Consider the following 25,324-nt stretch of genomic DNA (forward strand, 5'->3'; position numbering starts at 1 on the left):
CCAAGTACACTGTCTATGTGTGTGGCATTCTGGAGAGTGTGTAGGTAGTGCCTGCTGTCTAAGCTATTTGAGCACCCCGTTTTTGGTTTCCTGGAAGGAGGAGAGTCCTGGAACCAATGAGGAATGACTAGCCTAAATGTGGCAGTGTGTGCAAGTTCTGTCAGTCAGTACTAATAGGAGATAAACAGATATGCACACATTTCCCCTGGAAATTCAAGTCTAGTGACTGGAACTGCATGGTAGTAGCTGGTTAAATTGTATGAGCGTGGCTAACCAGAACTTTTAGGTAGCTGGAAATGGGCCTTGCTCCCTGGAAATCATCTTTGGCCTAGCTGGTGCTCTCAGGATCAGACTTACTGAATGTGTAACTGTATGGCCCAGGGGGACTTCTGTTTTGTTGACAGCAGCTTTCCACCTTGGGCTTCTTAAGCTGGCTTGACAGCAAAGTGTCTGCTGTGAAGCTGGAGGATCAAGAAGCAAACAGAAACGACTTTGTTCTCAACAATTTAATGTAAAAGAATAATAAAAATGGTAGGGTTTTGATTCTTAATACATTCTTGGAATGTTGGCCTCCTAGACAGCATTATTTCAAACAGTTGAAGAATTATCTAACTTTTCTGACTCAAAGACAGTTTGTTTAATTTTGAAAAGACTTGGTTCCATAGGGTTGTGGTAGTTAATTTATCATGAGAATTAAATACAAACATGTCAAGGTCTGAACTAACTAAGAGTAATGTGACAGAAACAGCTGGGGCAGATAGGAGAGCAAACAATCCTAATATTATTTTTCCCTTGTAACAATATTAATACTTGAACATAAATTAATTATACATTCATTATGGTGTTTTAAAACAGTCACGCCCAAATAAATTCATAACATCGAAAGATGTACATACTATACGCCTGCTTAAGCACAGCTTTTTGTCCGACAGCTCTTGGCCACATGTTGACAGAATCCTCTGCTTCTCAAGCTAATGTAGGTCTAGCTGTCATTTTGTAGAAGACACTGAAGCTTCAAACCTCATCAAGCTGGGACTGGTGTTGGAGACACCAGGACAAAACCAGTGGTTCTCAAACTTGAGTTTGTATCCCAGCCACCTGGAAGGTTTGAAAAACACCCTGCTCGTCCCTGTTAATGAAGTCCCCAAATCTCTGTCTCAACAGAGTTAGATGGGGTGCAATTCTATATTTCTGACAAGTGCCCGAGAACCCCACTTTGAGAACCACTGGCTTAACAACTAGGCACTGAGCACCACCCCATTGCTGTTCAGTGACACCAGCTACTGTCCACCATTCACCTGCAGGGGGCAGTGTGGAGTTAGTCCTTTGACACCACTGCTCAGCATCTTCTGGTGTCAAGAAATCTGGGCCTGGCTCACAGGGCACTTCCCTGGTAGCCTACAATGCACTTTACAACTAAAGCCGTATACAGTATATTTGAAATGTTTTATTTAATGCTGAAAAACTTACCCTAGGGGACAGAGGATGTAAAATGAAAAGGCACGTCATCAAGTCGTCCTTGGAAATGAGTTGTTCTTCAAAATAACTTCACTTTCACTTCCGAGCCCAAACACTCTATGAGGTAAACAGGCTCTTGTACCTCAGGGACAGGGGGCAGGGGCTGTGGTCACTCCAGGACTCTTAAAGCAGGGTCTGGGCGTGAGAACCCTGAGCAGCCGGAAGACAAACGCCTTCCTCAAGTTTAGAAGGAAGGTACCATAAGAATCCTTGAAGGAGGCCCCCAGAGACAAGCTTTTCAGTCAATCTGGGAAGGAGCCATTTCTGAGTTTGTTTCAAAACCACAAACAAAAGCAGCACACAGGCTCCAAGGCACAGGCAGGATGCTCTGCACTCCCCAGGGCCCCTGCCAGCTGGTCCCGTGACTACCCGGCTGGAGGAACCTGGCCATACCCTGATCAGCTCACTGAGCCGGGATATCTAGTATGTCCTATATTTAGTGAAAGGGAATCTGCAATATTGGTGAAGTCCTGAGCAGCTACTGCCCCAACTCAGCATTGCACACTCAGCTTTGAACTCAAAAGGTCTTCCAAGTCAGGTGTTCACAGCAGCAAAGGGAAGCCCCCAACTGACCCTGTGGCCTTCCCATTAACTGCTTTCCCAATCACAGGGATAAGAATGTGCCAAGAGAGCCTGTTCAGGCAGCCCAGGCTGGGCCGGGCTAAGTTTAAGCGCAAGCACTGTTGAGGGCCAGGAATGGCTGCTGTCAGATAAGTGGAAGCTCATGTGATCACTGTGTGCAAATAAAGGGCTCATCTTAAGTGGCTCAGTGGGGGAGGGCCTGGTGGTTATCTCCACAGCCTCCACAGCAGAGGGTTCTGTGCACAGCCTGCCTCCTGGTAAAGTGCGGTGTGCCGGGGCTGTGCTTGGGGTATTGGCTGGGGGCAGCAGTGGGCTCAGTGAAGGGGTGCCAACAACAGCCCACCTGAGTAAAGCTTGTGTCACCAGGTAAAAACTAATGGCAGGAACACATAGCTCTTGGCTCCCACAGCATAACAGCTTCTGAACCCAAAGGGGTAAAGGCTCATGAAATAAAGGGAACTAGTCCAAGGTGGGGGCAGTCTTCAGACGGACACAAGGCAAGCCATCTTCTGAAAGGATTACCTTAGCACTAAGTTAGAAAGACACACACTTGTCTCCCCCACAAGTCAGTTTAAGATTGCTACTATTGCTTCTTCCAGAGGGTCATGAAAAAAAATTAAGCCTTGAAAAAAAGAATTCAATTTGTTTAAAAGAGCAACAATGTTGAGAGGGGACCCTAGGTCATTTGGCTCACAAGCTGCTTTAGCATCATCTGGCCTCAGGAAGCGTCCCTGGATATCCACCCACTTTCTGTAAGGAAATTTAAAATCCTTTTCTTTAGGACCTTGTCCAGATAACTGGGAAGGCGACTTTTAGAGGGGATCCCTTGTCGCTTCTGGAGGTGATCTTTAATTATAATAGTCTTCACAGTCACATAGCGTGCGGGACTCAAGTTCAAAGAGCTACAGAGAACCTTCTCCCGATCTGACAGCAGCTCAAACCCAGGAAGGTTCTCAATGGCTGCAAACTCGCTGTCTTTGCCATCTTCCTTACCCCTTTTGGAGCTGGCCAGGTTTTTGTTCTCCTTCCTCCTCTCCCGTTTGTGTCTGGCAGCCTCGTACTCGGCCGACTCTTCCATCTTTGTAATGCCGTTGCGCCGGTACCGCTGCAGCTCTCTGATCTTGGCACGAAGCATCTTCTCCTTGTGCATGTTTTCAAATAAATCATCAAACTCTTTGCAGGACATGAACTGGTAGAGTGGCCGCAGTTTCAGCCGCAGCTCCTTCTCCTCCTTGGTTATCTTTCGCTTTAGTGTCTTTTCCTTCTCCTTCTTGTCCTTGCCCAAAAAGGCTGGCACCAGGTTGTAGTCACGGGCAATGTTCTTCCTGCGCTGCCTCTCCTTCAGCTTCCGCACATACATGTCTACATGGGCACGCTTGAGCTCAATCTCCACATCATCATCATCATAGTTCACAGAAAGCCCACTGATGAGCGTCTCAGCATCCTGGTCATACTCGATCTCATAGTCATCACGGAGTGGCATGTAGCCCAGCTGCTGCTGCTCAGCAACTGAGATGTCCAGTGGGGGCAAAGGGGTGGTGAGGCTAGGCGAGAGAGGGCCCCCACTGGGGCAGGTGTGATCTGTCACTCGGTTAGGGATGGTGTCAGGGATGCAGGCTTTGCCCAAGTTCCCATGGATGTACATGCTGACGTAGTGCTCCATCACTTCCTGAGGAGTCCTCGAAGCACCAACATGTGCAGCCATATCTTCCTGTAATGACAAAAGCCAGACAACCAAAGTCCTTCCTTCATTCCAGTACTCACATTCTCACAGTTTTACTTGGGCTACTTCCTATCAATGTTTTTATTTCTCTCTCTCTCTCTCTCTCTCTCTCTCTCTCTCTCTCTCTCTCTCTCTCTCACACACACACACACACACACACACTCTCTCTCTCTCTCTCTCTCACACACACACACACACACACACACACACACACACACACTCTCACACACACCCATTATCCCCCCAAATATATTCAGATATGCATCCCACCTGGCACTGATGGAACCTACATAGATGTACTCAAGAGGGAAGATCAAGAACCACAGATTTGTTCAAGGCTATGTGGGAACTGGTGACAAAGCTGGGATGAGAACTCCTGAAAGTCATTCTTTTTTTTTAAAAAACAACAACAACAACAAAACAACAACAACAAAAAAAACAAAACCCTGAGACAAGGTTTTTCTATGTAACAGTCCTGGCTCTCCTGGAATTCATTCTGTAGACCAGGATAGCCCTGAACTCAGAGATTGACCTGCCTCCTGAGTGCTGGGATTAAAGACATCTACAACCACCACCCAACCTAAAAATCAATTCTTCATTCTCTGGCTTCTTAAAAAGCAACTCAGCCATGTGCTATTGTCTGTTTTAACCACTGCAAACCCTAAAGAGCACATGAAGAGAGTGGTGTTAGAGGACACACTTTTCACTCAGACTAGACAGCAGACTTGCCAACTTGTCCACAGGGCAAAGCAAGTCCATGCAACATGACAACAAAAAGGACTGTTTCTTTTCTTTTCTTTCTTTCTTTCTTTCTTTCTTTCTTTCTTTCTTTCTTTTTTTTTTTTTTTTTTTTGAGACAGTGTTTCTCTCTAGCTTTGGAGCCTATCCTGGAACTCACTCTGTAGATGATGCTGACCTCAAACTCACAGAGATCTGCCTGTTATCTGCCTCCCCAGTGCTGGGATTAAAGGTGTATGTTACCATTGTCCAGCAGGAGACTGTTCCTTGCTGCAGCTCTAGGACAAAAAGGGTCAGGACTCTTTTAGCATTGTCCCAGCCTTAGGCTCTGACACCTAAGCTTTTCCTCTCTTAGGTGGCTGTGGATGATGGGCATGCAGAGACTGACTGCAGTGCCACCACCACTAGAAACATTCTCCACTCCTGCCAGAGAGGAAACTAAACAGCTCCCTCAATCTTTTCCTTTTGCCAAGAGGCCTCTTCCTTAAAGTCAACCACTAAAGCCACTTCAGAAAGTAATTGCTCAAAATGCACACTCATTTCCCGGCTGCTATTCTCAACACTAGTCTCAGAACCAGCAGCACCTCTTTGAGCTTCAGGTTATACATAGCTCAGTGAGGGGCAAGTTGCTTTGGGCCCCAAATGGTCATGCCTAATCCAGTCTCTGTGCTCCTGACAGCCAGTTGGAGCCAATGGCTGTCCTGATTATAAGCTAGGTGCTATGGAAGGTAAAGAAGACCAACTCAGCTGAGCAGCCTCCATCTGAACCTTCTCTGTGACAAACACCTGGAGCATGGAGCTGGAACCCTTACCACTGGCCTGACATTGGAGATTAACCTTAACAAAGCAGAATGAAGAAAGCAGTTCTGAGACACAGGTACAGGTTCACCTAAGACTCCTAAAGAGAAAAATAGAGATTACAGCAAGGGATATACTCTGGTCTTCTGGGGGTCAATTATATGACTCCAACTTTAAATGTCATCATTAGTCTCACCCTTAATTGTTTCTCTCACGAAGCATTCTAAAACACCAAAGCATGACTATGCCTGGCTGCTACTGGTCTTTGCAGAGCCTCTGATCCTGTCTAGAAAAGAAACAACCATACTCAGGCTAGGCAGGGTCTGGTTTTCTTGGAGATCTCCTCCAGGCCTTGGTGAAAAGTTCCACGAGTGGCCTCTAAGGCCTCTCACTTGCAAAGATTTGTACACACATGTGCGTGTACTGCAGAGGTCAGAAGATGACATCAGGTCTATTCCTTAATCACTCCCCACTTTCTTTGGTCTCTTACTTACAGAACCCAAAGGTCACTGATTCCGCTGGATTAGCTGACCACAGAGCCAAAGGATCTGAGATCCTTAGCTGAGCTCCCCATTCACAGGGTGGTGGGAGGGTCAGATGCATTGGTAGGCACAAGCACAGTACCCAGGCCAGGCAGTCTGTGATCTGCATCATCAGTCCTGCTACTTGAAACTATTAGGTTCACTGGAAGCTCTGTGTGTGTGTGTGTGTGTGTGTGTGTGTGTGTGTGTGTGTGTGTGTGTGTGTGTGTGTGTGTGTGTGTGTGTGTGTGTGTGTGTGTGTGTGTGTGTGTGTACATGTGTTCCAAGCCCACACTGTTCCAAGACTTTCCTCTGGCTCCACCTCCTGTTCTCTTCACTCTTCTGCTTCCTAGTCTGTGATTCCCCTTCTTAGGGATTTTGTTGGAGACCAATTAAAAGTAACAGGCAAGAGCACCTACATATACCATCTTACTGAGACATCACAGCTGCACCCAGGAGAGCAGTGCTTTCACTACCTACAATTCAAGGTCAATAAAACTTTGGGTGAGCTACCCATAGGGCAAAAGACCAGTCGATACTGTGCAGCTCAAATTTAGTAGTCTGGCTAGGAGCACTGCCTGTCACCAAGTGCTTGTCACCCCAGGCCTCTCATGATTGTCAATGCAGTATGCGCTGAAGAGTCTTTACCTCATACAATTCCTGGCACTATGAGCACACAGAGCAAGGCTGGACTACAGGTCACTGCTTCTTCCTGGTTCAACCAGCTCTCAAAGAACTCCACAGGATGGCAGGTCCTGACTCTGACTGACAGAAGGGTGCTATGCACACAGCTTCTGATGCTTTTAGCACCTTGCCTGGGGCAGACAACCTTGAGTCAGGCGGGCCTCACAATTTCCTTCCTGTCCTTCCTTTTCAGCAGACAACCCTGCCATAACCTGGCTGATACTTAACTCCATTGTTGTCTTTATTTTCCCAGCAACTGGACTGTGAAGAACAAAGCAGACTGAGGTTGGCCATGACCAGGGGTTGGACTTTGGGGTAGGAGTGTGTGCCCTGTGTCTAGAGGGAGCCCTGCCCCTCCCCCTTCAAATGAAGGAGCTTCTAAAGAGGTAGAAGCCAAAGGCATCCCCCTTTCCTGGAGAGGTTCAGTAAGGAGCCACCAGGAAGCAGGCAGTACCTAAGGGGCCAGGAGGAAACAGGAAACATAATCCACCTGAAAGCATTCTGAAGCCACCTAGGGGAAGGGCAGGTACAAAGCACTGATCACAGTATCCTGTAAAATTACTTCTAGGCATTTCTATTTCATCTCCTTACCCCCTAGATGGTCAGTGCTGGACAAAGCTACTATCAACCTCTCAAGGCCACCATGAGCTCTCACAGCTAATGTACCTGTTACTTCATCAGGGCTCTGTACACCCTCAGATCAGACCCTCCCAGAATCTTGAGAGTGGTAGCAGGATGGTGTGGCCAGGAAAAGGCAGGCTGGGCCACAAGCTCCCCGGGGTTGGCAGGCTAGCTCAGCAGTTATGCAAAGGGACATCTAGAATGACTTTTCTTTCGGCCTCACAGAGCACAGCTGGTCCTTGAGATGGCCAACTCACACTACTCTCCTGGGATATTAGACAACCCTGAGTTCTCATTTCCTTGGGCACTGCTCTCCGTCAACCTCCTCAAGTTGTTCTGATTCAGCTAATATTTGGAAACCAGTGTTCTACATAATCCTACCCAGGATCTTTCCTTCTCTAGCATGTCCTTATCATCTCTACCAACCCTTCTGTCAGGCACAGGCTGGTGACACACTCCTTCTACTAACCCCAACAGCCTTCTGCCCTGGTATGGTGGTTTAAAAGAAAATGGCCCCCAAAGGGAGTGGCACTAGTAGGAGGTGTGGTTTAGTTGGAGTAAGTATGGCCTTGTTGGAGGGAGTGTATCACTGTGGAGGTTGCTTTGAGATGTCATATATGTTCAAGCCACTCCCAAAGGTTCAGTCCACTTCCTGTTGCCTTCTGATCAAGATGTAGGTAGCACCATGTTTGCCTGCACACAGACATTCCCACCATGATGATATTGGACTAAACCTCTGAAAATGTAAGCCACTCCAATTAAATGTTTTCCCTTTATAAGAGTTGGCTTGGTCATGGTGTCTCTTCACAGCAATAAAAACCCTATCTAAGACACCTGGTGAAAAGGTGATGGTCCTACAGCCTGGGAGTCCCTGAGATCCTATAGATGACAAGTCAGTGTCTGGGCTGGTACTTGGCACCAAGAAGCCTGCGCTATGTTTCAGTGACCCAATGAGACATGAACCACAAAGACCTGGGCCCAGATTCTGGCTGGGCTCATCCTTCAGAACACTTGCTTTTCATCAGTAAGTGGGGGACATCTGCTGCAGAGTTTGAGACAATCATAAGAGTGAGGGAACAATACAACATGCCTGCCTTGATGCCTTCAACCAGGGAATGGGCATCAGCCTTAACACTCCCATCACAGCCGTTCTGTCACCTGGCACAAAGGAGTGGGACTCAGCTTTTAACACCCCAATCACACACTGACTGGGGCTTAAGGTTTTTTCCCAATCATGGCTATAGGCAAGTTCATGTGCATTCATTGACCACCCCACAGGAAGAATCCTCCTTTTCTGCCTTTCACCTGGGACAAGCCAGCTTCTGCCTAGCTCACAAATACAACCAACTCCCAGAACACAAAATACTTCCTTCCTCCATGCTACCTTCCCACCCACACAGACTTCTCGTGTCCTTCTTACCACTGGACATGGAGTTCTACTCACCCACACTGCAAGGTCCCAGCTGTCCCAGCAATGTCTCCACAGGGGCTAGCACACAGCAGATTGTTGAACACATGCCAGTGGATAAAGGAATGAATGCAAGATACAGCAATCTGCACACAGGGCATGGTTCGCCTGTGGATGTCAATTGTCATCCCCTAGGCACAAGAACCTTCTCCACTGGTTCCTCTTACTACATTCAAAACCATGTAAGCTGGCATGAGCCCTACTTCCCCTGTGGAGGAGCTGGTCATCTCAAACTGCCTCCTCTGTGGCAGTTTAATGTCTTTAGAGCTGGGTGACAAAATTGATGCCTCATCTACCAAAGGCTCTAGTCATTCTGAACCTCTGTATGTCTACATGTTTATATTCACATATTCCAGAGGCCCTGCATCATTCAACCAGCAGAGCCCACCACAGTGCAGCAGCTGTCTGGAGGCTCTGAGCACCCTGGCAGGCCTGATCTGTGTGTGTTGCTGAGGTTCACCTCTTTCCTTAATCAACCTCCCTACTATGGTATCATCCTTTCTGGGACTTCTCTGTGGTACAGATCCCAACTAGATCCTGTGTAAAGCTTTCTGGTAGTACCACACCACCAACTGTACCAGTAAGCCTGGTCTCTACCTACATTACTTAAGGCTTTTAGTGCTGTAGTGGAGGCCCCAGAATATAATCACACCTAGCCATCATGGCCAAAGCTATAGAATTCTTGGCAAGCAGCTTAGATTCTCACAGTTGCTGTCTTTCAGCTGCAAACTAAGAACATTAAATTCACCCCCACAGTGATGCTTGTGCAAGTCAGATGACTTGCATACATAAAGGATACAGTATAGAGCTAGTACAGGCTCTACACAGGTCCAAACTGGGACATACTCTGTGTAATAGCATGCAAGCTCAGAACAGAACCACATATCTAAGCTGTGGTGCCTCTGAAGGAATAAAGCAACCGGTCTAGGAGAGCACAGATAGCAGAGTCACAGAGCCTCCTCTTTCTGTGTGAGGATCAGTGGTTGCATCTCTCAGACCGGCCCTGAGACTCTTGCTGCTTCAGCAGGTAGCAGTCCATGAACTACACACAGGCAGCCAAGTCCCAAGACTCTTCCTCTTGAGCTTTACTTCTTCCAAAGCTGAGCCTGGACCTCATGAGAACCTGCATCTTGACTCAAGTTCCTCTGGCCTTAAAGCCTGAAAGTGCTGCTTCAGAAGAGGCCTTCCCATCCAGCCTGTTTATTCATCCACATTTTACATGCTTCCATGCCTGGGTGCTATGTGCTTCTGACTGTGCTACACCAATGCAGCACAAACACTAGTTGAGGTGCGGACTCTACAGCCCAAGATTTCCTTTCTTTTCTTTAGCAAAATAAAATATAATAAGATAGAATAAAAACCATCACATCGAAGTTGGACAAGTCAAACCAATGAAGAAAAAGAGCCCCAAGAGAAGTGACAAGAATCAGCGACCCACTCGTTCACATACTCAGGAGACCCATAAAAATACTAAACTGAAAGCTATAATATAAATGCAGAGATGTGGTACAGACCCATGTTGGCCCTGTGCTTGCTGCTTCAGTCTGTGAGTTCACATGAGCTGTGCTCACTTGATTACAAGGGCCTTGTCTCTTTGTGTCCTCTTCCCCCCTCTGGCTCTTACACTCTTTCTGCCTCTTCTTCCACTTGGTATAGCCAGCCCAGTTTCAGGAGATAAAACAAGGTCAGCAGTGGGCTCCCCAAAACTAACACTCTCACTCTTTTCAGTGGCTACTCTAGAGATAGTGCTGGAGGAATGATGTGAGGAAGAAACGTCTCTCTGAAGCAATGACACATAAGGACAAAGATCAGTCAGTAGTCTTGACTAGGGTGAAAGCACTGTAGGCAGAAGAAAGGAAAACTCATCAAGAGAGTAAGCATGAGATCACAGGGAACCATAGATGTTGTCAGGCCTTGCAGGCATTGTAATGTAATCTAAGTAGAACTGGAAGTTGCTGAGAGCCAAAGAGATACAGCTTATGTTTCAAAAGACCTGTGTTGGTGTGTGAGAAGAGCTATAGAACACAAGGAGAAAGCAGGTAAACCATGAGATGTTAAAACAGTAAGAGGTAAATGTCAGCGTGGTTCAGACCAGAATTAGCAGCTACATTCGGCACATTTTTAAAAATAGATGACAGCTAAACAACTAGATGTAGATGAAGGTTTTAAGTTGACTCTGTAGCTGAGCACAAAGTGAGGCTGGGTCACCATGGGCAATGATATAGAGAGGAATGGATGTCATCAGGTAGAGACAAGCTAGAGGAACAGAACAAACGAATGCAACATTTTCAGTTCTGAGGCTCTTCTTCAGGGTGTTTCATGCTGCCTGATCTATACAAATCAAATGCTCAATATACACCAACAACACCACTTATAGGCAAAGCAACCAGATGTTTTTGGAGAGCAGGAGTCAAGGTGTTGGCCATCAGGAAAGTATCTGTAAAGTAGAATCTTTCCTAGGTGGGGGAGGTGGGTCCAAAAGGTCACTCACTGCATATGATGACCTGGAATAGTAAGGCAGTATGGCTGGAGTAGGGAAGCTTAGAGAAGCAGTACCCAACCATACCGGGAAAGAGTCTGGACAGAACAGGGTCATACTTAGCTCCCTTTTCTTTGAAAGCCTGAAGATACTATATGTGCCTGGCGGTAATGGTGACAAAGACAGAGTTCTTCCCTAATAAAGGTGAGGAATAGAAGGAAAGCTCCTTAGAGATCCCTAGAGAACAACCAGGAGACCAGCACACTATCTGGCTGGCACACCAAAGCTCCTGCCACCAGCAAGACACATCTACTGAAACCTGACAGCTAGAAAGCAGACTCCTGGTTACATGCCTCCTCACTGAGAGGCCTTTGTTCATTCTTTACTGGCCACCTCTCACACTATGTCCTGGGTGCTGTAGAGAGCAAGAATTAAACAAGGCACTGCTACCCACGGAGAACCCTAGCTCAGGTCACATGCTGACACCCACAGAAAGCACTCGAAGCCCTGAATGCAGACTAAGTGCATGCGGGATGGGCAGCCCAGGCTTCTAGCCTTCCTCATCACTGTGCCCAGGAGAACCCAACCCTACCAGGGAACTCAGAAGGGACAGCAGGGTCTCGATTGCTGCCATCTGGCTCGAGTAGAAGCTTGGCAAGGTACAGGGCCTGCCCTCCGCCTGCGTTCAATGCACACATTCTGAGGACGAGTGTGAAGGGCAGACAGCTCGGTGTAGGGGCCACGGGTCAAGGCTCTGCTCTACCAGCTGTGTAGCCATGGGCGCCCAGCATTCTCTGGGCGATCCCGTCCGGCCACCTGCGGCCCGCCGCAGCGTGCACCAAACCAGCCAGCCATGCCTTCCTTCTAGTCAGGGCCCGCCGCTCACCCAGTTGCCGAAGCCGAACTGCTCGATGGCGTCCAACAGCAGCTGCTCCTCGCGGCTGGTCCAGCCGCCCTCCGCCTCAGGCCCCCAGAGAGTGAATCGTCCACCGTCCACCAGCTGGTAACCGTGGTAGCGGCGGTGGTGGCCGATCTCCGCGCCAGCCGAGAAGCACTCGGGGCACAGCTCGATGTCCTGGCACTCGGTGCAGCGGAAGCGCAGCGGGCTCACCTCGGCCAGGCAGTACACGCAGTACTTCTTACCCAGCTCCGCCATCTTCCCCCGCTCGCCCGCCGCCCGGCCCGCAGTCGCCGCGCCTCCGGCCGTCAGCGCCCCGCCGCCTGTCGAGCCCACTGCGCCCACCGCGCCCGCGCTGCTGCCGGCCGCTGCCACGGCCGTCCCCGCCCAGGCGCCGCCGGAGCCCGCCAGGCGGGCCGCGTCCCGCCTCAGCACGCAGGCGCCCTCCGGCCCGGCCCGGCAGCCGCCGCCGTCGCCGCCGTCTCCCCGCCGCATCGCGCAGGCGCCCCGCGCGCGCCCTCTTGCGGGCAGCCGAGCCTCCGATCTGCGCCTGCGCGCCGCTGCCTCCCTCCGCCTCATGGACTCACGAAGCCGTAAGGCCCCGCCCCAAACCTGACAGCCGGCAAGGCGCAGACCGGAAGCCGGTCTGCTGCGCCACACCTCTCAAGAGACAGTGTCCAATCAGCGCTTACATTCACCTGTTCGTTGTCCTTCATTGGCTTAATATTGCTGGGAGGCGGAGAGAAAAGGAAGGCGGACGACCAATCGCGGGGCCCACCGCGCGCGCCCTGGTTGCCCCGGGAAACCTAACAGCAGGCGGCCGCGGTCCTCAGACCTGAGACTGCGGGTCGAGCATGGACAGCCACGACGGGGATACCGAGGGCGAAGGAGGAACTGAGGAAGCCCCGACCAGGCAGTCGTCCGAGACCAAGGTCAGCTCCGAACCTGAACCTCAGACCCCGGCCGACCCTGCGGAGCCGGAGCCAGAGCCCGGGCCGGAGCCGGAGCCGGAGCCGGAGCCGGAGCCGGAGCCGGAGCCGGAGCCGGAGCCAGAGCCAGAGTCTGAGGCGGAGACCCAACCTGTTGCGGACGACACTGAAGCAGAGGTTTTGGAGGGGAGTGATGACGCTCATGTCGAGGAAAGTCTGGAGGCCGCTACGGCTGCGAGCGAGACAGCAGAGGCTGCGAGCGAGGCCGTGTCCCGAGAGCCAGAAAGTCTGTCAGAGCCGCATCCCGAGACCGAGCGGGAGTTCCAGGAGGGGGACGAAGACGAAGACGAGGATGAAGACGAGGACGAGGACGAGGATGAGGAACCCGCCGGGCGGGAGAAGCAGGACAAGGTGAAGAAGGTGAAGAGCAAGGAGTCACGGTTCCGGCCCTCCCTGCCACTGACCACGATCGTCGAGGAGGCGGCTGCTCCAGCCCCACAGGCTGAGAAAGAGAAAGCAAAGGAGTCAGAGCAGAAGCGAGGTAGCGAGGAGATCCGGGCGACAGGTCGAGAACAACACAAGAAAAGCAAAGAGGATGAGGACATGGAAGAGGAAGACAATGAGGACTTCGAAGACTTTGAGTGGTCTGCAGATGTTCGGAAGCTGCAAGAGGAGCAGCTGCGCGGTGAGCTAGTGAACCAGTACCACACCCTGCTGTTGGAGCGGAACCGGTACCAGCGCTACAATATGTACCTACAGCAGAAGATCTCCGAGACGCTACGAAAGAAGGGCCTGGAAGCAGCTGAACCTGTGGACAAGAGTGCGGAACCAGATTCTCCCGAGAAAGAGCAAGCATACTTGCGTTATCTGGCCATGCTGGAGGAACTGAAAAAACAAGAGGCGGACGACCTACAGTGGTACCGTCAGGAGGTGCGTGAGATGAAGCATCAGTGCCAGGAGAAGCAGGCCAGGGTGGAGAAAGAGTGGCGGCGCTTCCAGGCCCTCAAGAAGCAGGTGGTGATGCAGGTAATGGGCAGCTGCCGCATGCGCGGTGGACGCCAAGCGGCTCTGAGAGAGGTGGAACAGATCCAGGCGCTGGAGGATAAAAAAGAGAAGGAGATGAGCGCATTGCGTCTCGAGAACGTGCAGCTGAAGCAGAGCCTGGTACACTTTGAAACTAGGATGAAGGCCCAGGAAGATTTGGCTGAGGGGCTGCTCCTCATCGACTTTGAACAGCTCAAAATTGAGAACCAGACCTTCAACGAGAAAGTCGAGGAACGAAATGAGGAACTTCTAAAACTGCGCAATAAGGTGACCAGCAACGTGCAGATTATAACCCACGTGAAGGAAAAGCTGTCTTTCATAGACATGGAGAACTCATGCAAAAAGGCACAACTTTTGGAAATTGAAGCCCAGGTGGCTCTGGGAAGAGATCTATTGACAAAGACGAAGCAAACCCGAGACAGCTTGCGAATTGACAACATCAAACTGAATCAGAAAAGTGGGCTTCTGGGTAAGGAATCACTCCTCCGAGACTTAGAAGAAAAGGTGGATAAGACAGAATTTCTCAACAAGCGCCTGGAATCCCTGAAGCGCCATCATGCAGGGCTCACCTTGTCCTGCAAAGGGGTGAAGCAAAAGATCAGGGAGGCCAAAATGTTCCTCCCCTCTTGACAGTCGTTGACAGGACAGCTGGCAAAACCTCCAAAACTCTAGAAACTTTGTCCCCCACTCTCTTCTGCCCTCCCATTTTCATTCTATATGACTTGGGATGCAACTTTTTTTTGTCATTTCCAGCTTCCAAATTCCTCCTGAACACATCAGTTAGTAGTAGTTCTACATGAGGTTAAGTAAAATATATGGAGAGAGAGAGAGAGAGAGAGAGAGAGAGAGAGAGAGAGAGAGAGAGAGAGAGAGAGAGAAGAGAGAGAAGAGAGAGAGAGAGGCGAGGAGAGGAGAGGAGAGGAGAGGAGAGGTGGTTAAACCGACTAATGATGAAAAGCCTTCCTAGCCAAGCAGTCCCATAGTCTAGAAGAGTGTTAGAACTGTTCCTTGTTTAACCAGTAGCCAAAGTACAGAAAATCCCTGTGCATTGGTCTGATCACTCAGTCATCTTTGTACTAATTAAATTGTATAATCTTGAATCACTGTCTCAATTAGCTCCCAAATTCTCTTCATCTCTCTTCATCTCATCTGTGGGTGTTTGTGGGCATGTGGAGGCCAGAACATACCAGTATTTCTTGCTCTTCACCTTGATTTTTTGAGACAGGGTCTCTTACTCAACCAGGATCTTGCAGTTTGGTTTAGACTGCCCAGCTGGCATGACAATCTTAGGATCTGCCTGTCTCTGTTGCCCAACACAGGGGTTATTGAAATGCAAGGCCAAGTCTGGCTTTTTATATGGGTGCTGGGGATTTGAATTCAGATTCTCATGCTTTCAAACAAACACTCTTTCTTACCTTCTGAGCCATAACCTGCATCAGCAATCTGGCTGTTGGCACTACATAACCCTACTTCCTTTAGATGACACAATTTTGTTTGCTAAAGTATATTGGCTTTGAAGTCAATGAAAGTTAAAATCCCTTTTCTGACTTCCATGGCTAGAACACACTTTACATAAGACCATTCAAATGCATAACTGAGAATAGCTCAAAAATTGATTTCTCCCATCTACTTCCTCCCCTTAGTTGCTGCAATTTTGATTTTCCCTCTACCCTGTCCATCAAGACTGTAGCAAAGCAGTAAATTGCTGCAACTGGAAATGTCGTCTTAGTGACTCCAACAGCAGAGGGCCCCAGGCAGGATTCTGTAGTTGGGGATGCTCCCAAGTGAAACTGGCATTAGTACTAGAAGTGACAAGAATGTTTTTCATTGTAATGGTGTCCTTCAGTGTTTTGATTCATTCAGCTGATTTCTCCCCATCAGCTACTGAATGCTCCCTCGTGAACCTTGAACAAAGTGAGCAGTGGGTCATGCAGGGCACTAAAGTTAGCATGCCCTAAGTTGCAAATGTGTCCTATTATATAGTAAGTCACCAGTAGGTCCTCAATCACAGCACCTCATGCTGGAGGGATTACAACTAATTACAAGACACCCTTCATTTTTGATTACTTCCCATGTGGTTCTAATTAGATTCATGATGAGTGCTTGATCATGAAATTTCATCAAGTAGTTAAGGGCCTGTAAATGTAGACACTGAACACATTCTGCCTGATATTTTAAGTGTACATGCATGAAAAGTGTCCCTTTCAATAGCAAAGGAAGGCTGTAACATAGCCACCTACTCAGGGACAGCCTAAAGAATTGGACTTGCTACAATCTAGATTATGTAAGTAGAAATAGGTTTGTGTAAGTTCATCTGCAGATAAAAATTTAAGATTTTGACACTGGTATTCGCTACCTGTCCATAAAATAGCAGAGTCAGTGCCTTCCAGCTAAGTACTGCTTATGTATTTAACCTCAGAAAGTTCCAGAGTGCAAGTGACACGGATACTATGAAAGGAAAGCACCTTGGAGCACATGAGCTGTGCAGTGACCAGTCCATGTCCCTTCAAAATATCCTTATTTAAATAATGACAAAATATGTGCACATTTTAATAAAATTGCACTAATTATATTTGGTTTTGTTTTGTTTTTCAAGGGAGGGTTTCTCTGTGTAGCCCTGGCTCTTCTGGAACTAGTTCTGTAGACCAGGTTGACCTCAAACTCAGAGATCTGTCTGTGTCTGCCTCTGCCTCCCAAGTGGTGGGAATAAAGGCATGCACCACCAGCACTGCCCCTGCTCAATAAAATTATACTCCCTAATTTTTAAAAAACTTTAGATAGGGTCTCACTATATAGGCCAACTGATCCCAAATACTAGTATTACCAATTTCAACTTTAACATTTTGTTCAAATACTGTCAAGAAGGAATTAGGTATACCTAAAAGATATGGGAATGCCCAAACTATGATGCTGCTGACTTAAATGTCTGAGACTCACTGTACTGATTCACAAAATGTAAAAGCATTTGAAAAAAAAGGGTGCCTTTCTTTGGATGATAAAATTAAAAGGAATCCTGGGGGAAGGGAGGCTTTGTTGGTTGATTTAAGGAGAGCAGTACATCATTCCAGAATGAGCTACCAGTGGGCAGTTGCTGGCAGTGCTGACAGAAGAGATACATACATACTATGTAATGGCCATGTCCCATGTAATTCAGCAAGCCTGAATAACATCAAATATTTCATACATATTTAGGCACTTCCAGGTTTTGATGAGGTCCCTTTAAGAACTGGTCTTAGGCTCTAAGGCTGCCCTCTGCTGGGCAGGCCCTTGCTCGCTCTTGTCCACCTGAAAGCTTTGCTCAAGGTTCAGCTATGTCACCTTCCTCCTGCTGCTAGACATGAGCACAACAGTTCCCTCTTCAGACAGGCTCATGATGGGCAGGGTTTCTTAACTGCTGGCCCACATTGAAGGCATCCAGCAATGCACACTAGAAGTATTGAAAGGAATGAGAAATCTACGCCACAACCAGCCCTGTGTTTGGGTTCCAAAAGGTCCAAACCAAGCATGATCTCTCCAAAAGGCATGCAGGAGCCATCACTTCTCTAAGAGGTAGTATGGATACCAGCTCTGTATCTGCTGCAGGAGCTGAAGCAAGCATTTGTATCATATTCTTGGAATGGGAACAAGGAGTCTTTTACATGGGACTGCTATAGAAATAAATAATCCATGTAGAATATTTGGTCCAGAGTCTGGTGTGGCTGGAGCAGGCAGCCAGCCCTCAGCAATCCCAGAGTCTATCACCTCACCTCACTGCCTGCAAACAATAGTGGCTCAGAGAATGAAGCCATTGGTTTAGAGGGGAAGGCAAGCACTGCATCTGTTCCTGCTGGAGACTGTAACACATTGGGCAATCTCCCAGCAGTCTTGGGCAGCTTGGAGGTGATAGCAGTGGGGGACTGAAAGAGTGACCTATACAAGCATTTGTCCTGTCTGGTTCCAAGTAGCTTATGGACCTCACTACATACACAGCCACTTTCCTAAAGTGGCTCACAGGAAGGAACTCGCCCCCCCTGTGCCCCCAGGTTTACAGGCTCTGGAAAAGCTCCAGAGTGTGAAGAGCCTTGGCTCAGCAGCTAGCACAGAGTAAACAAATGTGGTTGTCTGCTCTCATGGGATCTCAGACTTACAGTGGGGGAGGTCAAGGCAACAGACTTCAGGGAGTACAGCACAGCTGGGATCCCCAGCAACTTGAAGAGGACATCTGAACTCTGGTATTCCCTGAGGAAAGTAACTGCCTTGCTTTGTGTCTACCAAGTCCTGAGTTAAAATACTTTCTGCTACACTTCAAAGCAAGAATGTCAGCTTTAAACCAAAGTACACAATGAACATAAGTAACAATTTTACATGACTTTATTTTAATAAAACCACATATTTACAATTCAAAAAGTCCTAGTTTGATACACTTTACTAAATAAAATTAAAGGTTAACTGTACAAGCAATTAAAACATGATATGTAGCAAGTGTTATCAGGAGTTTCCTATTGGCAAACTGTTTAAAAATAGTCACAAACTGAACAGTTAGAAGTACCTTTGAAGTGAGCACTGCTCCCAAGGTGACAGGAAGCCTCTCCTGCAAGCTCCCTTTAGAGTGAGAGCTGCCCAGCACCCTCAAGTTTGGGACTGAAAGTCAACAGCAAGTGAGGTGGGAGGTGCAGACTTCTGCAGGGTCTGTTTCCAGTTTGCCCAAACAGGAAAGAGTATGAGAGATGCCCTCAGAGTAGACGAACTTGGAACTATATAGCCTCTAAGGAGGGCACATCAGGCTCACACAAACAGACTATGAAAACCCTGTTTGGAGATCAGTCAGTGCTTGGCTGGCATGGAGTCTTGTTTGAGAACTTCATGCAAGCTCACAGATTTATGTCAAACAAGAAAAGTTAAGAGCTGGGTTGTGAACACACAGAGAATTCCACAATGGCATTCACAACAAGGTGCCCAAGTCCCCTTGTCACAACACATTCTGTATGACTTAAGGAATGTCTTTATGTACAGTAAGAAAATATATACATCTTGAGAGAACAGATGCCCATGTCATGGAAAAAAACTAAGTACATCTGCAAGGAATGACAGCAGACAGGGTTGGGTAGTCCGCTTCTTACAGGCCAGCTGGGCCTGGGCTACATTCAGGAACTGATGTCAAGAATGGCTGGATCTGGAGGCCACTGGATGACTGGTGAAGACATCCTCCTCCAAGAGGTCAGACATCAGCCTTTCACACTAAGGCAGAGAGCTATATGGAGGGTGCTCTGTAGCCTCCCTGGAAAAGCTGTGGGACTACAAATGAGACTCCAGGAAAAAAAGAAAAGTGGTAGCATGGTGAATGGCATGAATATGACAGCCTGCTGATGCACTGGACTATCACAAACAAGCACAGCAGATGAAGGAAACCCATGCAAACATATTGTCATCAGGCTGACCCAAGTCTCCCTGTAACATGTCAGTTGAGGGCTTCCCAATGGCTGTCAGAAACTAGAACAATGGAGAGGATGATTTCTGGGGGTAGCAGGTTTGGTTGCAGAGGGCTGTGAAGATCACACAGGCATTTGCTGGAAAATGTTCTCAACCCTGGCCTACCTGTACCCCCAGAAATAAGGATGCCAGTGGATTATCAGGAGGTAATTTCCACAGCTACTGGACGCCCTTTGTATTATTCTATGCAAAAATTACTCATTTCTGTGAATTTGGACAATCAAATTACTTATACAAAGTTCTCAAGTCAAAGAAAAGGTACAACAATAAGAACCTCACTAATGAGCTGAGAGAAATCAGCTGGAATGGAGAAGGGCCGATGACACTAAGAATCTGGAAGACTGCCTTACTCGTTGCTCCTCACAGCAGTGTGTGAAGCTTATTTTATAAAAACAGATGGAGACAGGAGAGAATCACTGGCACTTAGAAGAGGTCCAGCTACTCAGGTGACAAAGGCAAAAAGGGACTCAGTTAAAACAAGGAAACCATTGCCCAAAGAAATGGTGTTTTCAGAGGCTTCCATGCCCAGCTGCTCAGAAACAAGCAGGTAAGAGAGGAGTAAATTTTGCAGTCTCTTCCTACCCCTTTCTTTACAAGGCCCATCTCTATCCCTTCCCAGCATGTGGTTCCCCTGCTCCAACAACCATGACTCCAAAATGCAGTGAGTGCTACTTTGGAGAGTGGGATCCTAATGTGAATCAGTCTTCCTGCTATCATGTGTCAAGGCAACTGAGTCAAATGTCAACACAAAGTCAGGAGAATTTTTAGGAGCCTATGAACATTCACCAGCAACTACCCTACCCTAAGGGTCCATCTTTCTTACACTTTTCCTTGGTAGGGAGATTTAAAACATACCCTTCATCTCGGAAAAAAATTATCTCAGTAACTAAATAAGTAATTCCTTTCTTATCCAACATATGAACCAATAACATCTCTGAGGTCTCCTAATAATATTTCTCATGCATCTTGGCTAAGAAAGATTGTAATGTACCTTCCAGTAGTTGGCATAATAGCATCATAATTTAATTAACTGCTGCTGGAATAAAGGAGCAAGGAGACAGCCTGCCCTTTCTTGAGCCCATGTGGAAAATGCAGTGGCTAGCCATGACCAATGCCAGTGCATAGGTTCACTGAGCTGCTTAAGGCTAAGCCTGGATGTAATTCTTTAAGAGCTGTTTTGTTTTAAGGCCAACTTCAGCATTAGAAATCCAACATGGAAAGAGCCCCTGTTCTTCCCAGGCTTTAGTCTGAAAGCACACAGGTGCCATGTGGAGCTCTGCTTCAATGCCAAGTAGGAGTTACCCCTGAGCCTCAGTGTCTGAGTGAAGGGCTTCCTTTTTCCATATCCCGGCTGTCTTTCTGCAGCGCAGACAGCACCTAGAATCACAGAGAAGACAGTTATGGTTAGATCCACAAGCCACGCTGACCTGAGAATCTCACAAAAACAGTAGAAAAACAGCAATCATCTAACACTCCTACGCCACCCCCCTACATGCCTGTTCTCTGGGTGGCTGGCTAGCCCCTGAACACAGCACTGAAGCCCAGGTTTCCCCGAAGGGCACTAACAAGTTGCCTTCCTCCATGTTGCTGATATAGCTGATCCTTTTCATCAGGAAGTTGGCCAGACAGAGGTGTGATGTGGCTTTTCCTTGGTAGGGAGATTTAAAACATACCCTTCATCTCGGAAAAAAATTATCTCAGTAACATTCTCTCCTGTGCTCTCCCAGCTCCTGGTTGACACTTTAAGGAGCACCCCACCTTTAGGCAGTAGTGATAACCAAAGGCTACATTCCCGAACACTCACTGCACGCCAAGCAGAGCACTCTATGAAGCCAGGCTGTCATCCTCTTCAACCTACCTTTCCATGTGGATTCAAAAGCCACTATAAGCAATAGGCTAGAAGATTACAAAAATCTTCACACAGGCCCCACCCAGCTTTCAAAGGGACTCTCCTTAGCTTCAGGCTCATCTTGAAATTCTCAGTAACTTTAGAGCCAGGGCCATGTTTCTATTCATACTTTTCTTTCTCCTCTGTCCCTGGATCCCTGATGATAGCACAGTCAGTTCTGCTCTCATGTAAACTGAGTATACTTTTTTAATTGCTTTGTTGAACTATAATACATAGGCAATTCACCCACATAAAGCATGCAAATCAACCTCACCAAAAGCCAACTTTAAAGCATTTTCATCACCTCAAGAAATGCCTCAGGCTGTTGATACAGCTCAGTGGGTAAAAGTACTTGCCATCAAGCCCAAAGATCTGCACTCAATACTGGGACTCACATAGTGGGAGAAGAGAACCAATTTCCAAGAGTTGTCTGCTGACCTATATACTCTCATTGTGGCACATGCACTGCCCCTCTCTCATACACACAGAAAACAATAAATGTAAAAAAAAAAAAAAGTTAGGGAAGAGGTGACCTTTCTGGTGGAGTCCTACAGAGATGACCTAGAAGTGCTGACAATACAGAATTGGGGGGGGGGGTCCTTCCTACACATATTCCTCCAGCTGTCAGAAACCCAGACATGAGCCAGGCCATGTACCTTCAGACTGAACACCATTTCCAAAGACAGCCCTCTTTTTAAAAGGCTCATTAGGTGGCGCATTGCTTCAGTCTCACAGCTGTGCCACATACCCACTTACCTGTGCCCATTTCTTGTTCCGGCTCTGCATCTGGACTGTGGAGATGGCTGCAAACACCTCATCTGCTGGCAGGTCCTCAGGCAGTCTTGTCAGAAATTGGGCACTGTGGATGAAGTCCATCCTCGTCAGGATATCCTCAAATAGCTTCAGGATGCCCAGAGCTGTTCGGAAGAGAAATTCCTCCCCATCTCGACAGAACACATCCCAGATTCGGCAGGCGAGGTCCAAGGGCAGGGACTTACTGTACAAGGTGAAAATCCTGGGGAGAGATGGAGCTTTTAGGTTTGGGATGGCATAAGGCATGCACAACACCCTGGGCCCCTGACTTTTACACACTGTGGACAACACTGGCCTGCATTCACTCTGAAGGCCAATTTACATTTCACACAAAACAGCACTGTCAGCATCAATGTGTTATCAAACACTACACAGCTTCTGAATCACAGATATTGGATAATTCCTACTTGGAGCAGATGTCTATCAATCACATTCTGTGCTCGATGAGACAGGTGCAGCATACTAGATCTAATAAGACAGGCTTTATACCTCAGTAGAGCTTGGAGTCAGCTAGGGAATGAGAACAGAGAGATCAGAGTACTATTCGTTATTCTCCTTGTAGGGGGTCAGCAATGCAGCAAGGTATAAATTTTTCTGTTGTCACTGTTTGGTTTTTAAGGGCAGAATCAAGTTATGTAGCAGACTATGCTGGCTTGGAATTCATTATAACCTGAATGATGGGATATAGGTGTATGCCACTATGCCTGGCTTTCTCGATAAATCTGACTGTAGATTATTAAAAACTGACCTTATACTTTAATAATGCAAACCATCAGATGAAAGGTATTCTCTTAAAAATACAATTGAGAGCTCGTGAGATAACTCAGTGGTAACATGAGAACCTGAATTTGACACACAGCACCCAGGTACAAAGGCATGCACTTGTAATCTCAGAGTTTGTGTGGCAAAGGCAAATCCTTAGGGCTCACTGGGCAGTCTGGCCAGCCCTGGCCAGCCTACTTGATAACTCCAGGACAATGAGAAACCCTGTACTTAAAAATAAGTTGAATGGCTTCTGAGTAATGACCCCTGGAGCTGATATAGGTGTATGTCACTCTGGCTTGTACATACACATGCACTCACATACAAATGATAAGCACAATCCAAACTACCTAACAACTGTGCTGAAATAATACCTGTATCCTGGGGTCAAGCACTTGTAACCTGGATTGGGCCTATGTCATCAAGAATGTCCAGAGCTAGAAGTCTGTTTAGTACTAAAAAGTGAGATGTTTGGGTATTGTAACCCCAGTCCTGGAGAGTCCGAGGCAGGAGGATAGCGAGTTTAGGCCTGCCTGGGTTATAAAGCAGCACTCTGTATAAAAATAACTAAAAATGAAAGTGCAGAAACCTAGCCCACATCTCCCACACGCAAACCCCAGTACACACATGGGAACCATTTCTCCCATCTTCTTAAAGACTGCTGGGGCCACTGGGCGTCGGTGGCGCACGCCTTTAATCCCAGCACTCGGGAGGCAGAGGCAGGCGGATCTCTGTGAGTTCAAGACCAGCCTGGTCTACAAGAGCTAGTTCCAGAACAGCCTCCAAAGCCACAGAGAAACCCTGTCTCGAAAAACCAAGACTGCTGGGGCCAACAAGAGCAACAAAAAGGATCCCCCCACATTTTTACCCCAAATCCACAAAGTAACTTGATTCTTTCTTTTTCTCATATAGCATAAAACTACTGAATTCAGATTTGCATGTGGATCTCCATCAACTCCTTTAGGCAGGTATGGGGCAGTACTGAATAGCAAGGCCATGTCTCTCTGAGGATGGCTATGGAATCAGAATCTCTTCTGATACTAAATAGCTCAGGTCAGGCACCTTTTTTTTTCTACCAATATATATTTTTAATATTTTAAAATATGTATATATGTGTGACTATGTGTACATGAGTATAGGTACCTGTGGAAGCCAGAGGCATCACGGGTCCCCTTGGAGTTGGGAGTTACAAGTGGTTGTGAACCACCAGATGTGGGTGCTAGGAACCAAACTTGGGTCCTCTGGAAGAGTAGGGTGTGCACTTAACCATTGAGAATCTTTAAAAAGAAAGCAGTAGACCAGAATGGCCTCAATTTTGCCATCCTCCTGTGTCAAGTCTCAGAGTCCTAGGTCATACATAATTTTTTGAAGCATGCTGTATGCTACTTGCTACTCATTGGTGATGAAGATACGACATGCTGAACAGACAGCTCAGGAGCATAAGGGACAAACACACACAGATAGGGTTTAAGGATAGAAAGGGATTGTCAGGAGGGTAGGTATGCACTATGCATGCAGAGAGGGCTAAATGAATGTGAATGCTCTTCTACATTGGGTGATCAGGGAAGAACACAATGCTGAGGAGAGGCAGTTCCATCCAACCTAAAGAGGAAACAGGCATCCAGGAGACGAGCTCCAGGATTTCCCCACACCTGTAGCAGAGTTCATGACAACTACATGTCTGAGGGCAGCATGATGATGAATCATGCCAGTTGATGAAGCAAACCAGGTACTGGAGAAAAGGCTGTCTGGGAAGAACAAGGACACAGATGAACAAGGCCTGCTAGACTGTTCTATAGGCTCTGGACTTTATTCTCAGTCCAAGGAAGCAGCAGGCCGACAGCTCCTGGAGGGGATGCAGGCTGGGCAGATGACCCAGATAGCTGCACTCATGGAGCAGAGAGGGAGCAGGGGAGCTATGACCTGGATAGTTGTGGGGAAGCGAAGGAGAAACTGAAGACATCAGGTAACTGGCTGAGCCACCCAGAGGATGAAACTGTCATTTTATACTCTGAGTTTGAGACATGTTATGTGCTGAAAGTCTGACATTCGAGTGATACATGTATTGACGTCGGTTCAAAGAGAAGTTCTGTGCCAGCAACATAGCTGTGCATATAGACTGTGTAGAAAGCACCAAGCCAAGAAAAGACAACCAGGATCAGAAAGTGAAGACTATCAAACTGCTCTCCAGCCTGCATTGCACATAGAAGAGTCTACCTGACCTCACTGTTAACAACTATATTTGTTCTATAAAAGAGTGCAAATGACTATGGCTTAATGTTATATTACCTTTATATTTATGTGCCTTTTAAAGAAAATTTTTGTTTCATAGAAGATGACTCCTCATCCAAGTCTCAGCCCTGGGTGACTTCCTTGGGAGGCCATTTCT

At 47.5% G+C, this 25,324-nt stretch overlaps 3 protein-coding genes across 10 annotated transcripts in view; 1 reads left to right on the top strand and 2 right to left on the bottom strand.

Moving 5' to 3' along the window:
* Positions 1-491: 491 nt before the first annotated feature.
* Tada2b (transcriptional adaptor 2B) lies at positions 492-12,372 on the bottom strand. The gene is made up of 2 exons (XM_027387097.2): positions 12,019-12,372; positions 492-3,811 (listed from the first exon to the last, which is right to left on the bottom strand). Exons 1-2 carry the CDS (start codon positions 12,286-12,288, stop codon positions 2,819-2,821), a joined length of 1,263 nt encoding a protein of 420 aa, XP_027242898.1. The 5' UTR covers positions 12,289-12,372; the 3' UTR covers positions 492-2,818.
* A 298-nt stretch (positions 12,373-12,670) lies between these two features.
* Positions 12,671-17,316, top strand: Ccdc96 (coiled-coil domain containing 96). The gene has a single exon (XM_027387096.2). The coding sequence runs from the start codon at positions 12,885-12,887 to the stop codon at positions 14,631-14,633; it is 1,749 nt and encodes a 582-aa protein (XP_027242897.1). The 5' UTR covers positions 12,671-12,884; the 3' UTR covers positions 14,634-17,316.
* A 1,019-nt stretch (positions 17,317-18,335) lies between these two features.
* The window catches only part of Tbc1d14 (TBC1 domain family member 14), an 89,229-nt gene continuing 82,240 nt past the window's right edge, over positions 18,336-25,324 (bottom strand). For all 8 annotated transcript variants that reach the window (XM_035452168.1, XM_027387091.1, XM_027387090.1 and 5 more), the window contains 2 exons: positions 22,117-22,375; positions 18,336-20,849 (listed from right to left, as the gene is read on the bottom strand). In XM_035452168.1, the coding sequence (XP_035308059.1) occupies positions 20,784-20,849; positions 22,117-22,375 (325 nt within the window). In that variant the 3' untranslated portion in view covers positions 18,336-20,783. The remainder of the gene's footprint in view (positions 20,850-22,116; positions 22,376-25,324) is intronic.

This window comes from Cricetulus griseus (genome assembly GCF_003668045.3).
Source record: "Cricetulus griseus strain 17A/GY chromosome 1 unlocalized genomic scaffold, alternate assembly CriGri-PICRH-1.0 chr1_1, whole genome shotgun sequence".
NCBI lineage: Eukaryota > Metazoa > Chordata > Mammalia > Rodentia > Cricetidae > Cricetulus > Cricetulus griseus.

Bases quoted from the DNA above. Each gene is read 5' to 3' on its own strand.
- Ccdc96 (XM_027387096.2), top strand. From the start codon at position 12,885: ATGGACAGCCACGACGGGGATACCGAGGGCGAAGGAGGAACTGAGGAA.
- Tada2b (XM_027387097.2), bottom strand. From the start codon at position 12,288: ATGGCGGAGCTGGGTAAGAAGTACTGCGTGTACTGCCTGGCCGAGGTG. The intron at 3,812-12,018 runs GTGAGCGGCGGG...TTGTCATTACAG, and splicing joins AGTTCGGCTTCGGCAACTGG to GAAGATATGGCTGCACATGT.